The sequence below is a fragment of the Balaenoptera physalus genome (genome assembly GCF_965194825.1).
Source record: "Balaenoptera physalus genome assembly, chromosome: 19".
NCBI lineage: Eukaryota > Metazoa > Chordata > Mammalia > Artiodactyla > Balaenopteridae > Balaenoptera > Balaenoptera physalus.
The window spans coordinates 7,010,097-7,025,293 of NC_138900.1; the positions used below are offsets into that span (position 1 = coordinate 7,010,097).

The following is a 15,197-nucleotide window of genomic DNA, read 5'->3' on the forward strand; positions in this document are numbered from 1 at the left end:
CCCTCCTAACCATAAGGAAACTTTTCTTTAGATAAGCTGAATGCGTGATTGGCTCCATTAACTGATTTTTAACCATTTCCATTAATGTATTACAAACGGTAAGTTAAACAATGAGATATTTTAGCCTGGACTTCAGCTTCTGGCATTATGATACATTAGGTGATATGACATTGTTTTTGTGACATTGGTGGTTTCATAAGAGGCATGGGTAGTCTTCAAGTATCTTCCCTCCCCCACAGAGGAAACAAATTTAAAAAAAGATGCAGTTGGAATCGAACTTCCTGCCCCAGATGGGACTGCACTGGCATTATCAAGAGCCTGAAGGCAGCTGTGATTTGTAAAACTTAAGTGTAGTTCCCCAGCTAAGCAAGAGCCATCCAGGGCAGCTGATCTAGTTCCAGGATAGTAACATTGCTGACAACCTACGGAAGTAGAAGTGAATCCTCCCTAGAGGACTCTGATTAATATCACAAAGACCACCAGCACAGAGGCAAAGATTGAAATTAGAGTCCACAGAAACAACAGTTAACAGATGTAGGTCCCCCACCCCCAGGTACTGGAATTGTCAGGTTCGTAATGAACCACACTATGCAAAATAATAGGAGAAATAAAGGACATTAAGTTATCTCGTGCTGTGTAACAAATTACCCCAAAACTTAGTGGATTGAAACAACAACATTGTTACTTCGCAGTTTCTGTAGATCAGGAATCCAGGCATGGCTTAGCTGGGTCCCCTGCTTCAGAGACTATAATCAAAGTGTCAGCCAGGGCTGTAATCACCTCGAGGCACAACTAGAAAGGATCTGCTCCCATACTCATTCTTGTCATTGTTACCAGGGTTCAGTTCTTCACAGGCTATTGGCCAGAGGTTCCACGTGTCACCCACCAGGGTCCTTGGACTCTTTTTTTTTTTTAAATAATTTTAAAATTTTTATTTTATTTATTTTATTTTTAGCTGCATTAGGTCTTCATTGCTGTGCACGGGCTTTCTCTAGTTGCGGCGAGCAGGGGCTACTCTTCATTTCGGTGCGCGGGCTTCTCATTGCGGTGGCTTCTCTTGTTGTGGAGCACACGCTCTTGGCGTGCGGGCTTCAGTAATTGGAGCACATGGGCTCAGTAGTTGTGGCTCGCGGGTTCTAGAGTGCAGGCTCAGTAGTTGTGGCGCACGGGCTTAGTTGCTCCACGGCATGTGGGATCTTCCCGGACCAGGGCTCGAACCCATGTCCCCTGCGTTGGCAGGCAGATTCTTAACCACTGTGCCACCAGGGAAGCCCCCTTGGACTCTTTAATCAATAAAAATTGATAAGAGGCCAGACAAGAAATTCAGGCAAGCCTTTATTTGGACTCTTGCTGCAGCAGGAGGGAGTGAAAACAAGAAAAAGGTGCCCTTGTTTGCTCTGTGACGGGGAGCAAGCCGGTTCCTTAAATGGGGTGAGGGGAGAAACAGTTTTTCGGTAGGAAGTACTTCAGGAAGTAGGAAAATTTTAAATTAACCTGGAAAGATAATCTGAGAGACAAGAAGGAAGAGGGAGAGCAACATGAATCATAAACATTTACGTAATTACAAATAAATATTGCCTGCATAAAATAAGAAATATATTCAACGAGGGCATTAAAAAAGTCAAACTAAAATGCTGACAACGCTAGTTGGTTAGTCTGGGAGGGAGTTTAACGGAATTAAGGTGTTATATTCTCTTTGTATTATTTGAGAGAGGGTTTAAGATCTTTAACTTTTTGCTGAATTAAATGTGTAAGGTAAAGTTTCAAGGATAACCAATAAAAATAAAAGAGAATTCGTGTATAAATTTGAAACCAGAAGAAAGAGAAAATAATGGACTGAGGAAACAAAAAAAAATCCAGTAAAAGATAAGAATGGAGGAAAAAAGCATTGAAAAGGCAGAACAAGAAATATAAAAATAAATGATAGAAATAAATTTAATATATCAGTAGAAAATAAATATAAGTGGACTAAAGAAAAAATTCATAGAACTACAGGGAGAAATTGATATTTTAGTTCATTTGTTATTTATTGCAGCTTATTCCTCTAGTTTAATGTAATTTAATGTGCAGGGTAAATGTCTTAATATTTCTTATCAGCTATTAGAAATCAAATCCAGAGTGCAGACAAAACATGTTTAAAAGAAACAAATGTGGGCTTCCCTGGTGGCACAGTGGTTAAGAATCTGCCTGCCAATTCAGGGGACACAGGTTCCATTCCTGGTCCGGGAGGATCCCACATGCGGAGTAGCTAAGCCTGTGCGCCACAACTACTGAGCCTGAGCTCTAGAGCCTGCAAGCCACAACTACTGAGGCCACGTGCCACAACTACTGAAGACTTCGTGCCTAGAGCCTGTGTTCCGCAACAAGAGAAGGCACAACAATGAGAAGCCCGCGCACCGCAACGAGGAGTAGCCCCCGCTCACCGCAACTAGAGAAAGCCCACGCACAGCAATGAAGACCCAACACAGCCAAAAATAAAGAAATAAATAAATAAATTTATAAAAATAAATAAATAAAAAATAAAAGAAACAAATGTTTTTTAATATTACTATATATTTTGTAAATATATTTGGATAAATGAGGGCAACTGTTCTCACAAAAGAGAAAAGATCTAGAAAACCATAATTCAAAAAGAGTCATGTGCCACAATGTTCATTGCAGCACTATTTACAATAACCAGAACATGGAAGCAACCTAAGTGTCCATCAACAGACGAATGGATAAAGAAGATGTGGCACATTTATACAATGGAATATTACTCAGCCATAAAAAGAAACGAAATTGAGTTATTTGTAGTGAGGTGGATGGACTGTCACGCAGAGTGAAGTAAGTCAGAAAGAGAAAAACAAATACGGTATGCTAACACACATATATGGAATCTAAATGGTTCTGTTGAACCTAGGGGCAGGACAGGAATAAAGACACAGACGTAGAGAATGGATTTGAGGATGCGGGGAGGGGGAAGGGTAAACTGGGACGAAGTGACAGAGTAACACTGACATATATACACTACCAAATGTAAAATAGATAGCTAGTGGGAAGCAGCTGCATAGTACAGGGAGATCAGCTCGGTGCTTTGCGGCCACCTAGAGGGGTGGGATAAGGAGGGTGGGAGGGAGGCGCAAGAGGGAGGGGATATGGGGATGTAGCTATGCACGTAGCTGATTCACTTCGTTATACAGCAGAAACTAACACAACATTGTAAAGCAATTATACTCCAATAAGGATGTTAAAAAAAAGGACAGAGAAAAGATCTAGCTGACTAAATTGATAACTTAATGAAGATTTACTTCATCACTTTAAACACACAGAGGTGAGAACCTAACGCATGTCAGCATAGGATAGGCTAAATCTATTTTGTTACATCCATAATATAGGTTAGAATAGGACATTTAAAAAAGACGAAGTGTACTTATACGGTTTCATGAGAAAAAGAAAGTTTGAAAACAACATTAACACAATAATCATACTTGTGAAAACGTGAATATTCTGTTAAACGGTAAAGCTTTTATTTTAGGGAAAGGATTTTGGGAGGAGTATTTTCACATTCTGCACAATACACTATCATGTATAAATTCATTACAAATAATATTATTTTCCGATTCTGGAAAATAAAGGATTTCATCTTTCTTTTTCTAACAGCAAAAACAACCATGCCATTTGTGCGTTACTAGGCAACGCTCGCCGGACCAAACCATCCTCGAGGGTGAGGGGGGAGATTTTGCTCTAAGGAAGTGCTCGGGATTCGTCATGCGGCCATCTTTGAGAGGGGCACAGCTGTTTCCAGCTTTAGAAGGGAACTAGGACTGACTGGCGGTTGCTAGGCAACGCCTAGGCACTGTCGCCATCTTTGAGCGTGGCATAGCGTTTGCCACTACAAAACGGAAAGCCAAGCCAAAGCGGTTGCTAGGCAACACCTCGGCACCGTCGCCATCTTTGAGTGTGGCACGGCTCTCTCTCAATTTAGAATGTGAAACGTACTAGTTTACGTGATGGTTACTAGGCAACGCCTTGGCGCAGTCACTACCTTCAAGTCGGGCTCTTCATTCTCTTAGTTAAATAGAGTCAAACCGCTTCAAGGAGCGACTAGGAAGCTTCGCAAATACAATTAGCCGCCATCTTTGTTAGGGGTACTGTGACTTCCGGCTGGGGCGGAAGAGAGCGTAACGGGGCTTGGGGGAGGTGCTGGAATAGGAGTTGATGGGGGTTTGAGTTGGATGAAGAAGGCGAGAATCCATTCCTCTTCCAGTCAGCTCCCCATCTCGCCCTCTGTCGGCTTCGGACCGCAGCCTGACTTAGTGTGACTACCGGCATGCTCCAAGGCGGGCATTGACTGTCCCCACGAAGGGACTGGGAAGCGGGGGTTCCAAATGGGGGAGGAGGGGACCGAAGGCACCGTACATCTGCTGTGCCTCGCGGCATCCAGCGGGGTCCCTCTGTTTTGCAGGAGCAGCCGTGGCGGCGCCCCTGCCCGCCAACAGGTGGGGCCCCGGGCGCCTGGATCTCCGAAATAGAAGGGGTTTAGATGCTTGGACTCTGGGTCTTCAAGGGAGTAGGGGCTGGGGAAGTTTCAGAATTGGGTTTGGAGGGTCAAGGGTGCAATTGACCAGTGATCCTGGTTCCCCGAAGAGGAGGGGCCAGGAGATCTAGAGAGAGGAGGGGGTTGGGGACCTGAGTCATTTGTTCCCATAGAGGACGGGATTTGGGGGCTCCTGTCTAAAGTCCTCAATCTTTCCCCAGCTCCCATTCTCTGTCATCGGCTCCCTCAATGGCGTCCACATGTTTGGGCAGAATCTCGAGGTGCAGCTGAGCTCTGCGAAGACGGAGGACACAACCGTGGTGTGGAAGAGCTTCCACGACAGGTCTCCAAGGGTAGCTTGGGGGCAGGGCCAGGGTGATAGCCCCTGTTGAAGATGACCCCGAGGCCATCCAGGTCTCCAACGTCAGCTGTTTACCTGGCTGTGGGATCTTTGACAAGTCAGTTACCCTCTCTGATCCCTGAGTTTCTCTGAATGAAAAGCGGGTTGTGCTCGGGCATGGATGTAGCTGGCATCCAGGATCAAGGGCAGACCCTACTCTCCTCCCTGCCTTGTTTCCTTGGCCTGGACTCATTCTTCCTTCTCACCTTCCTTTCTCACAGCATCACCCTCATTGTTCTGTCATCTGAGGAGGGCACCTCGGAGCTGAGGCTGGAGAGACTACTCCAGATGGTGTTTGGGGCCATGGTGAGACCCCCCCAACCCTCTTTTCCAATCCCAGGAATCTGAACTATCAGCATCCCTCTCCCTCAGGACCCAGAAATCCTGGAGCTCAGTCCCTCCTGCCTTGGACTAAGGAGTCCAGATCCCCAGTTTCCTCCTCCTGCAGACACAGGAGTCTGAGTCCCAGCCCCTCCTGTCTTATAACCAGTTATCCAGGTCCCCTGCTCTCCTATATGGTTCTTCTAGGTTCTTCTTGTGGGACTTGAAGAGCTGACCAATATCCGCAACGTAGAGAGACTGAAGAAGGAGCTGAGGGTGAGGCTGCAGGACGTGAGGATGGGAAGTTAGGATACCTGGTTACTGATATTTGGGAACTACAGTTCCCAGAAGCCCCTGGGGCAGCCTGACCCAGTGGGTTCAGGGGGCAGCTTGGTTGTATGACACCCCTCAGCAAGGCCCAGTAGGGCCAGTTTTCTGAGGAGGAGGCAGCAGATCTGGGTACCACCTGGGTCCTAGGCGTCTTCATTTTCCCTCTGCTAGGCCAGTTACCGCCTCATCGACAGCTTCCTTGGGGACTCAGAGCTCATCGGGGACCTGACCCAGTGTGTGGACTGTGTGGTTCCTCCAGAGGGGTCCCTGCTGCAGGTATTGGGAACGCCTTGTAAACTCTTAGAACTGTTCCTCTGGCCCTGGCTCAGTCCGCATCCTCTTACCCTTGGACCATTGCCTCAACCTCTTCCTATCCTTTTGGCTTCTAGTCCAACCGCCCCCCCCCCCTCCCTTGACCCCGGAAGGATCTTTCTACACCGAGAGCTGCCCCTGCCCCTCCCCTGGTCACGGCCCTCCCGTGGCTTTCCATCACCCCCAGGACAAGGTCTCAGCCCCTCAGCCTGGTGTTGAGGACCTGAGGAATCTGACGCCCGCCAGCCTGCTCGCCCTAATCTCTACTAACTCCACAGTCCACCCTCTCCCAGCTGCCTCATGAGTCTCACAAATCCCCACAACTACCCAGCTTCCCTGCCCTGGCACGTCCTGTTCCTTCTGCCTCGGGGATCTCTATCTCCCCTTCCTTAAATATTGCTCTGGATTCATCTGGCATGGCTTGCCTCCCAGCATTGTGACTCTCGGCAGGTGACTTGACCTCTCTGAGCTTCAGTAGGTTGTAGATTGCGACTACCTGGCATATAATACAACGCGATAAACCATAGCTGCTGCTGTTACAAGTATTAGCTTCAGTAGGACGTGTCAGGCTATGTAGCAATCACCCTACCTGTTTAATTTCACACTGTGACTTCGGATGGTACCTGCATGTGAAGGTGAAGGAACTCAGGCCCAGGGAGGGTGAGACACATGAGCATGGCCACCAGGCAAGCTTTGAATCGTATGGCCGTCTCTTCCCACCCCTTACGCACCTGGGAAGTCACTGTCGGCCCTGCTCAGGTCTCCTGACTCGCAGCCGGCCTGCCTCCCTTACCCAGGAAGCCCTCTCTGGGTTCGCGGAGGCTGCGGGCACGGCCTTCGTCAGCCTCGTCGTGTCGGGCCGGGTGGTGGCAGCGACAGAGAGCTGGTGGCGACTGGGGATGCCGGAAGCCGTGCTGCTCCCCTGGCTGGTGGGATCCCTGCCGCCGCAGGCCGCTCGCGACTACCCGGTGTACCTGCCTCACGGGAGTCCCACGGTGAGTGAGTGGATGGGGCGGGCAGGGGGAAGGTGGGGGCGGGGAGGAGCGCGCAAGGGGTGGGACCTGGAGGCTGCCTGGAGGAGGCGGGGCTTGCGATGAGAAGGGGAGGAGCTCCGGCCAGCCCACCCTGCGGGCTGCCTCAGGTGCCGCACCGGCTTCTGACCCTGACGCTCCTGCCGGGCTTGGAGCTGTGTCTGCTCTGCGGGCCGCGCCCTCCCCTCAGCCAGCTGGATGCACAGGTGAATCTGGGCTACGTCCCGCTCTTCCCCTATTTCACCTGCTACCCGCGAGCCCCGGCCCTTCTCTGAGCACCCTGACCCGCGAGTGCGCTCTTTACGCTTGACTCGCCCTTGGCCCCGCCCCCGTCCCTTAGGCCCCGCCCCCTTCGGGCTGTGCTCCTATCACCGTCCCCCCAGCTCGGCCCCTCTTTCCCTCTTACAGCATCCTTCCAGGCCTCGCCCCTTCCACGGTCCCCTCTGCCCTCTGCCCTTGTGGTCTCCTCCCCTGCTCTAGCCAAACCTCCTTCTCTTGGTATCCCCCCGATCTCACCCACCGGCCCCGCCTCTCTCGCTGACCACGCCCCCTGCAGCTTCTGGAGCGCTGGTGGCAGCCACTGCTGGACCCGCTGCGGGCCTGCCTGCCGCTGGGATCCCGAGCGCTGCCCCCGGGCTTCCCCCTGCACACGGACATCCTCGGGTAGGGCTCAGACGGGGGAGTGGGTTGGGGGTCCTCATCCCCTCTTTTCTGGCCGTGACACCTCTTTTCCCACAGGCTGCTGCTCCTCCACCTGGAACTGAAACGTTGCCTCTTCACGGTGGAGCCCTCGGGGGATAAAGGTGACTGAGAGGAGGGCGGGGCCGGGAGGGGCGTGGGCTGGGGAGGGGCTCTCTGTTACCCTGTTCTTCTTCCCCCTTCAGAACCGTCTTCTGAGCAGCGTCGGCGCCTCTTCCGCTCCTTCTACACCCTGGTCACCGCCACGCACTTTGCACCAGGTCAGCGGCGGGCACAGCGCCCCGTTTGCACAGGCTGGGACACTGAGTCCCAGCTCTCACAAGGTGGTGGTGGGGAAACTGGTAGAAGCCAGCTGTGAAGTGGGCGTGGCTGTCTGTGAGGACTGGGCAGTGCACACTGACAGGAAGGCAAGGGAGGGGCAGGGAGGTCCCAATCTGCAGGTTTCAGGACGTCCTGGCTAATCCTAATAGTTAACACTGAGGCCTCATGTCCTGCCAAGTGCTTTTCTGTGTACTGACTCACTTCATCCTCATAGGTGAGGGCTATCTCCTGTTATGTCATCACTCCCATATTATGGATGAGGAAACAGGCTCAGCTAATAAGCAGCAGAGCCACGATTCAGCCAGGCAAGCCTGGCTCCCACATCCACACACTCCTGCTCTCGTGCTGCAAGTACACGCTTTGCTGATAGTCTTGGGTGGAGGAGGGGTGGTAGATTCCACAGAGCCCAGGTCCGGAAGGAAAAGTTGTCATATACGACCTGTGAGGCCCAGAGAGACAAAGGGACCTAGAGTGACACTACCACACCAGCGAAGACTCTGATGAATGTAACAAAATGGTAAAAAGCTCCACCTGGAAGGGGCAGATGACTGTCCCTTCCTAGCTATGCGACTCCACCTCCCAACGTGCTTCCCACCTGTAAGTGGGGCAGGGTCCTCAGAAGGGTTACGGGAGGTCTTCCCTGGAGCCAAGCGCCCGGCACCTGGGAAACATCTCCTGTGTGTTTATGATCTGTATTGCTAAGCAGATTACCTAGGGCTGCACACGCAGTGTCCCCAGGAAAGTGGGGGACTGAGGCTGGGTGGAAAGAGGGGGAGAAAGTCCGTGATCTTCTCAGGTCCTGACAGCTGGCTTGAGCTGTAAGGCTCTCCTCTGTCAGGAGTCAAACTTAGGCCCAGGATGGGGGGTGGCTCCCGGAGGTCGGCATCCTAGTTGTCCAGGCCCCACTGGTCACCTCGGCCCTCCCTGTCCTTCCTTCAGAGCCGGGGCAGCCAGAGGAGAAGGCGGAGGAGGTGGTCCATCGGGCCCAGGTACCGAGAGCCTGCTACCTGGTGTTGGGGGCTGAGGAGCCAGGCACAGGATGGCGACTGGTGGCCCTGCAGTTGGGGCCACGGCGGTTGCTGCTGCTGCTGTCTGCTCAGAGCCCCACGCATGGGCTGCGGGGCCTAGCCACCCACACTCTGCATGCCCTCACCCCACTCCTCTGACCGCTGGGCATGAGCGCCAGAGACAGACAAGGACATGGGGCTGTTAGCGTCTCTCTGTTTATTCGCTCACAATAATACACAGCCCCTGGACAGGGAGGGGGCAGGAGGGGCTACGACAGGGTGGGGTGGGAGGGGAGGAGGTTCCCACTTCCCTGGCCCCTCTCCCCTCTGTGCTTCGGGGGGGAAAGGGAGGGAGGGGGCTCCCCCTTACCCCCCAGAATGTAAACAGCAGCAGATGAACAAAAATAAAAATACAAAAGGCTGGAGGAAGGTCCTAGGCACCCCTCGACCCCGGGGTCTTCCCTGTCACCAGCGGAGGTCCCCTCGCTGCCCCATCCACCACGGCTGCCTCAGTCCTGGCGGCTGCCCAGTGCCGGCCACATCCCCGGGGGCAGAGTCCAGGGCTCAGAACTGCTGGGCCAGCAGCTCACACAGGTGACGGGAGACGGGCTCCTTGCTGGTGCGCAGGGTCAGCCGGTACATCTGGGGGGACACGGGGACTCAGGGAGGAGGCACAGAGGATGGCGAGCCCGGGGGATACAGGGCAGATAAACGATGAGAGAAAAAGGATCAAGGGATCAGAAAGGTGATAGAAGGGACAGGGGAGACAGAGGTAAAGGATGGAAGATAAAAAAGAGGCCACAAAGGGTGGAAGGGATATGGAGAGATGAAAATCAGGGAGGAAAAGGGAGAGGAAGACCAGAGGATGGAGAGACAGGAGGGAGACAGGAGAGGGAGGAGACAGGGACACAGAGCAGAGGCACGTGATTAAAAGAACACAGTGAGGCAGGAGGGGGCCGGGTGCAGAGAATGCACACAAAGCAGGGAGCCTCGCAGACCACCACTCACCTGAGCCTGGGCATTGGGCTCCAGCCGGAGCAGACAGCCCACCTGCAGGGCTTTAGTCTGGATGATTCCAGCCCCCACGAAGTTCTCTGGGTTGGGGTCCACATTGTCCAGGAGAGCAGAGCCAAACCCCAGGAGCTGAGGAGGAAGGGGGGTAGCCGTCAGAGGGTGCCCGATCTCTGTTAACTCCCAGACAGTGGCACACCAGTTCCCCCAAACCCTTTGGAGTGGAAATTGGCCCCACTTTACAGATGGGAAAACAGAGGCTCAGAAGTTAAGCAGCCCAGAGTTGGAGAGAAAGGCAGGGCTGGGAAACTAGCCCCGGTGCCTCTCCTGTCTAGCCTGTCTCTCACCTTGGCCTTAGTGACTTCCGCGTCCATGGGGTGGTTGGCTTTGAAGATTTTCTGCGCCTCCTGTTGGGGGCTGGGGGCCGGGGAAAGGTTCAAGTCAGGGATCTGGAAGCCCCAGCCCCGCCCACCCTGAGGGCGGCTTTGGCTCCGCCCCCCCGCGGCTCACAGGCTCAGCTGCTTCCAACGCTGGAAGAAGTCCTGGGCCGCCATCTCCGTCGGCTGGAAGAACTTATTGATGGTCACCGGGAGCTTCAGGGTGAGGGATTGGGGGGCGCCCCCGTACCTGGCGGGAGAGGAGGGAGGGCTCTGTCAGACCACACCCTCGCCCCGGAATCCCCGCCCACCCGGCAGCGCCCCGCCTCCTGACTCACCGGAAGCGCACGGACAGGAGCGGGGGCGTCAGGAAGTCCCGCAGACACTCGATGTTGAGCACCTGCTGTACCTGCGCCCCACCGTCCACCTGCGAGGCCACCCGCTTGGTCTGCACGGCCAGCTGTGCCCGCTCGTGGTCAAGGAAGCCAGAAACAGGAGCGACCCGTGGTGGTGGGGGGGGTGGTGATGGGGAAGGGACTTGACCATCATCACCTGATGGTTCAGAACTTTACTGGAACCCCAGCCTGCCGGCCCTTCAGGGACCCGGCGCTGCCGTCCAGGGCTCATCGTACATGGCCTAGCTCCAAAGTCCTTCCTAAGCCAAACCTCTGACCTAGGTGCCTCCTCTAGCCTTCCATAGTGGGCTCAGCCACCTCCATTATGGTACAGGTCACACCGTGGCTCTGAAGGCTGACCTGGGTTTGAATCCCAGCTCTTAGCACCTCGGTGACTACGGGCAAGTCACTTAACCTCTCTTAGCCTCATCCAGCACAAGTGCTCTCATCCAGCACAAGTACTTGTCAGTGTGTGTGGCACAAGGTAGGTTCACCAAAATGGTGGCAGTTAGTGTTGTCACCATCTACCTTTGTGTCAACAACCCATTGGCAAGGACGGGGTCTTATGTCTCTCTCCCCCCCGGGCCCTGCCCAGCACAGAGCTGAGCCTACAGGAGGCCTCTGGAAATGCTGAATGAACCAAAGAACTGAAAAGGTCATCAGGTTTTGGGGTCTAACCACTCTAATTTCCAAGTTGTGCAAACTGAGGCCCAGAGAAGGGGGACAGGGGACTGACGACACTGCTCAAGCAGTTCCTTTATGCCAGCCACCCTTCCAGGGTCTTCGAACCAAACTGATCTTCAAAACAAGCCTGTGAAAAGGAGGAGGAGGATCTACACTTCACAGAAGGGATAGCAAGGCTCAGAGAGGCCAAGTGACTGGCCCAGGTCACACAGGAGAAGGCCGTGGTTGGCAACAAGACCCCCAGGCCTGGCTTTCGGGGGCAGGAGGCACTGGGATCATGGGTGTGGAGCCCCATGGAAGACGAGGTCAGGACACGGGAGGGGCCTGACAGGGACCAACTGAGGCCCAGAGCAGCTGTGATTCCAGAAGTAACACCTCCTGCATCCCTATCACCTGTCACTGTCATCTCCTGTCCTGTTAAAGAGGCCCACCCCATCTTACAGATGACACTAAATCTCAGAGAAGTACCATGGGCTCAGGCTTCCAAGTAAGAGGGCCAAACAGGGGTCTGGACCTGGGTCCATCTCCTTCCCAGCTGCCAGGAAGGTGGACCTGGAGGGGCGGGGCTGGAGCCAGGGGGCTGAGCCAGGCCGACAGGATATGAGTCTGGAGGTCTCCAGGGTGGACCACGGTGGGAGAGAAGTTCTGGAACTGCACTGAAGTCTTGTTGCCATAGAAGAGATACATGCGGCCTGTGGAGGGTGAGGAGAGGTAGGGCTCCATCTGAGTTCCTTCCACGCCCTCCCGAAGCCAAGATCTCCCCGAGACTTCACCCCATCGCCCCCTGGACGCACCCAAGTTCTGCCGGAACTCTGACTTGACTCCAATCTGCAGCAGCTGGTTCTCAAACAGGACCCCGTTGTTCCTGCACACGAACCTGGGTGGGGGCGGTGGGAGCTCAAGATGACGGGTGCCCGCCTGGCTCCTGCTCTGTGCTTCCCACTTGTCCCCACTGCCCTCCCCAACCTCACCCACGACTCACTTATTCAGCAGCTCATCGGCTTCTGGGATGGGCGGGCCAATGTCCTCAGGACCTGGGCTGCAGGTGGGAAAGGAGAGAGATGGGAAGGGGCTTGGGGGGCTAGAGGTAAAGGCCCAGAGCTAGTGGTGGGAGATTGCAAGCCCTGAAGGAACAGAAGCCCAGAATCCATATACCCAGATTCCCCAAAGAGCCCCAGAATCAGACTGGCAATTGCCTCTAGTGGGAATAGGACCCTGGCAGGTACCGTCAGCACCCCCCTACCCTGTATCAGACGGCCCTGATTTTCACTCCCTTCCAATTCCTTGCAGCTCATCAGGAGAGCTTGATGAGAGCTCCCAGTCCCCTAACCCTCCCTGGGGACACGGGAGTCTGCCCCCCAACCCCCTGAGGCCACCCCTTACTCAGCAGCTGGAGCTGGGTCAGCCAGCAAAGCCATGGGGCTCTCAGGGGCAGGCGGCTCCAGCTCGCTGGGCCATCCAATCCCAGAGCAGACAAGAGAAGACAGGCGTGGCAGGCAGCCAATCCCAGAGAGGCAGCAAGAGGGCGAAGAGAGAGGGAGGGGGGAGGAGGGAAGGAGAGAAGGAAGAGCAGGCTGAGACATGGTGATGGGAAAGGACAACACAGGGTGGCCAGGGTCAGCCGAGAGTCCAGAGTGGCCTAGAGGGAGGCAGGAGGCCGGGGGAGGCGGCAGCCAGGGCGGACAGAGGCTCAGGGACAGGGAGGGAGGGGGGAGTTGGGAGAGGGCAGATGGAAAGGGGGCAGCCCTGGGCCCAAGGCGGGCGGTACCTGAGGAAGGCCTCCTCGGGGGTGGGCCCCAGGCTAGGCTGGGCGGCCGGGCCATCGGAGAATACGTCCACCAGGAGGTTGCCCGCACCCGAGGGAGCTGGGGGTGCCGCTGGGGGAGGGGCTGCCCGCAGCCCCAGGAGGTCGGCGGAGGGTGAGGGCGTGGACTGCAGGGAATGCAGGCACAGGTGAAAAGAGAGGACGGCGTGGCTGGGCCCAGCCCCCGCAGCCCAGCCCCACGGGACTCACCACGGTGCTGGGGGTGGGCTCCACGCCCCCATTGATGTCATGGCTGCTGGGCTCCCTCCGGCCGTCATCCAGGGCACTGCCGGCCCCCGGCCCTTTCTTGCGTTTCAGCTTGGCCAGGATGGACGACTCGCGCTCGGGGAAGGGTGGCATCTCCTCCAGCACCGTGGCCTGCGGGGTCGGGGTGGGGGGGTTGGGGGGGCAGGAGCAGGTCAGGGACGGGCGTCCCGGGGAGGAGGAGGGGACACAGGTGCAGAGGAGGGGCGCGTGGGGGCTGGGGCTCTGACCAGAACATCCGTGCTGGCCACCGAGCTAAGGGTGAGGTACTCGACGGCGCGCTGCTGCAGCTCCACATCGGCGTTGCGCAGCTGGGAGCCGGCCCGCAGGACACCCTGGATGGTGGCCTTGGTCTCCGGGAAGAGGTTGATGAACTTGATGTAGGTGGACAGCAGCAGGGCCCGGGTGGCCACGCTGCACAGGTGGAACTTGGAGTGCAGCAGGGAGAACTGCACCGGGGGGCTGCAGGGGGCGGAGCCGGGGGTGCGCGTCAGCAGGTGGCCAGCTCCACCACCCTCTCCCAGAAGCCCCCACGAGAGGTGCCGCCTCCCTCAGAGGGACCTTTCCCGGGATCGCAGGCGGACCCCAGGGCCCCAGACCCCTCAGGAGTTTGTGTGCGTTCACCCCCTCACCTGGAGCGAGGGTCCCCAGCAATCAGGTTCCCAAACTCCCCAAGGATGTAGCCGCCAACTTTCACCATGTTCTCATGGCAGGCGGGGGCCTGGAGCGCCTGGGGGGCGGGGACAGCGGTGAGTGGCACCATCCTGACTCAGGAGCGCTCAGCATGTGCCGGGCGCAGCGCTGAGCCCTCGACTCCTATTAACTGCAGAAGCCTCGCGACTCTGCTGTGCGTGGGTTTATAGATGGGGAAAGTGAGGCACAGAGCAGTTAAGTGACTGGCCGGAACTCACACAGGGAGTAAAACGGGGCAGAATGGGCCCTCTCTGCTGGGGCAGAGGGAGTGAGGAACTGCCGGGACCTGGGGACGGGGGGCTACACGCTAGGCACCCCAAGCCCTGCTGACCCTCATACATATGAGCCCGTGGAGGCCCCAGGAGGCCAAGGCCCCTCTGAGGAGGAGGAAGCAGCATGGAGGCCCGGGCCGTCTGGCCCACCACCCCAGCTGTCCTTGCTCTGCCTTGCCCCTCTGTGGGGGTGAGACGGGGGCGCTGACCTCGAAGACGGTCTTGGCAGCGTAGCCCTGGACGTCGTCACGGTTGGTGACAATCTGTAGCACGCGGTACCACACCTCCTCGCTCACGTAGTCGCCCGCGATGCGGATGAGGTTGAGGATGGTGTCCACGTACCAGCTGTAATCCACGGCGTACTTCTCCGCCAGGATGGCCACCTTCAGGACCTGCCAGCCAGGAGGGAGGTCGGGCGTGCGAGTGTGCCCACGGCGGGGAGGCGGGGTGTGGACTCACCCCATCTGGGCTCAGCGCAGCCCGATCTGGAGACCCAGGAGTCTGGGCGTCCTGCCCCTGCCAGGACTCACGATCTCTTCGCGGATGGCGTAGTCGGCCGTCTCCAGGTACCGCAGCATCTCTGACACAATCTGCTTGGCGTTGCTCCGGTCGCACATGGCATAGAGGAGGTCGGCCGCCCGCTGTCGCACGCTGACGTCCCGCTCCGTCTGAGGGAGGAGAGCAGGCAGGGTGTGTTCTAGGCTCCCTCCTGGCATGGCCCGGCCACCCCAGGGCCTCTGACCCCCCGAGCCTCTCT

At 56.0% G+C, this 15,197-nt stretch overlaps 2 protein-coding genes across 6 annotated transcripts in view; one reads left to right on the forward strand and one right to left on the reverse strand.

Annotated features, from left to right (window-relative positions):
- The first annotated feature begins 4,156 nt into the window (after window positions 1-4,156).
- On the forward strand, window positions 4,157-9,365 carry FUZ (fuzzy planar cell polarity protein). 3 transcript variants are annotated; one of them, XM_082437049.1, is made up of 12 exons: window positions 4,157-4,300; window positions 4,448-4,481; window positions 4,741-4,862; window positions 5,141-5,225; window positions 5,448-5,516; window positions 5,742-5,846; window positions 6,680-6,877; window positions 7,024-7,119; window positions 7,470-7,576; window positions 7,652-7,716; window positions 7,798-7,872; window positions 8,873-9,365. In XM_082437049.1, the coding sequence occupies exons 1-12, from the start codon at window positions 4,218-4,220 to the stop codon at window positions 9,097-9,099; spliced, it is 1,266 nt and encodes a 421-aa protein (XP_082293175.1). In that variant the 5' UTR covers window positions 4,157-4,217; the 3' UTR covers window positions 9,100-9,365. The 3 variants fall into 3 exon arrangements, with proteins under 3 accessions (XP_082293175.1, XP_082293176.1, XP_082293177.1); XM_082437050.1 differs by lacking the exon at window positions 7,024-7,119; XM_082437051.1 differs by lacking the exon at window positions 4,448-4,481 and having other exon boundaries at window positions 4,188-4,300.
- AP2A1 (adaptor related protein complex 2 subunit alpha 1) overlaps window positions 9,141-15,197 on the reverse strand; it is a 36,566-nt gene continuing 30,509 nt past the window's right edge. The window contains exons 10-24 of one of the 3 annotated variants that reach the window (XM_082437047.1): window positions 14,971-15,108; window positions 14,650-14,832; window positions 14,108-14,205; window positions 13,706-13,937; window positions 13,422-13,589; window positions 13,176-13,339; window positions 12,791-12,856; window positions 12,390-12,446; window positions 12,202-12,284; window positions 12,008-12,099; window positions 10,667-10,788; window positions 10,462-10,578; window positions 10,299-10,368; window positions 9,949-10,083; window positions 9,141-9,582 (exon numbers count right to left, since the gene is read on the reverse strand). In XM_082437047.1, the coding sequence (XP_082293173.1) occupies window positions 9,505-9,582; window positions 9,949-10,083; window positions 10,299-10,368; window positions 10,462-10,578; window positions 10,667-10,788; window positions 12,008-12,099; window positions 12,202-12,284; window positions 12,390-12,446; window positions 12,791-12,856; window positions 13,176-13,339; window positions 13,422-13,589; window positions 13,706-13,937; window positions 14,108-14,205; window positions 14,650-14,832; window positions 14,971-15,108 (1,803 nt within the window). In that variant the 3' untranslated portion in view covers window positions 9,141-9,504. Of the gene's footprint in view, window positions 9,583-9,948; window positions 10,084-10,298; window positions 10,369-10,461; window positions 10,579-10,666; window positions 10,789-10,834; window positions 12,100-12,201; window positions 12,285-12,389; window positions 12,447-12,790; window positions 12,857-13,175; window positions 13,340-13,421; window positions 13,590-13,705; window positions 13,938-14,107; window positions 14,206-14,649; window positions 14,833-14,970; window positions 15,109-15,197 lie in introns of those variants that run through there. The other 2 variants (XM_082437048.1, XM_082437046.1) reach the window with 2 other exon arrangements.

Excerpts from the sequence above, each read along its gene's own strand:
- FUZ (XM_082437049.1), top strand. The coding sequence starts at position 4,218 with ATGAAGAAGGCGAGAATCCATTCCTCTTCCAGTCAGCTCCCCATCTCG. Across the intron at positions 4,301-4,447 it reads GGACCGCAGCCTGACTTAGT|GAGCAGCCGTGGCGGCGCCC; the intron begins GTGACTACCGGC and ends TCTGTTTTGCAG. Across the intron at positions 7,717-7,797 it reads GGAGCCCTCGGGGGATAAAG|AACCGTCTTCTGAGCAGCGT; the intron begins GTGACTGAGAGG and ends TTCCCCCTTCAG.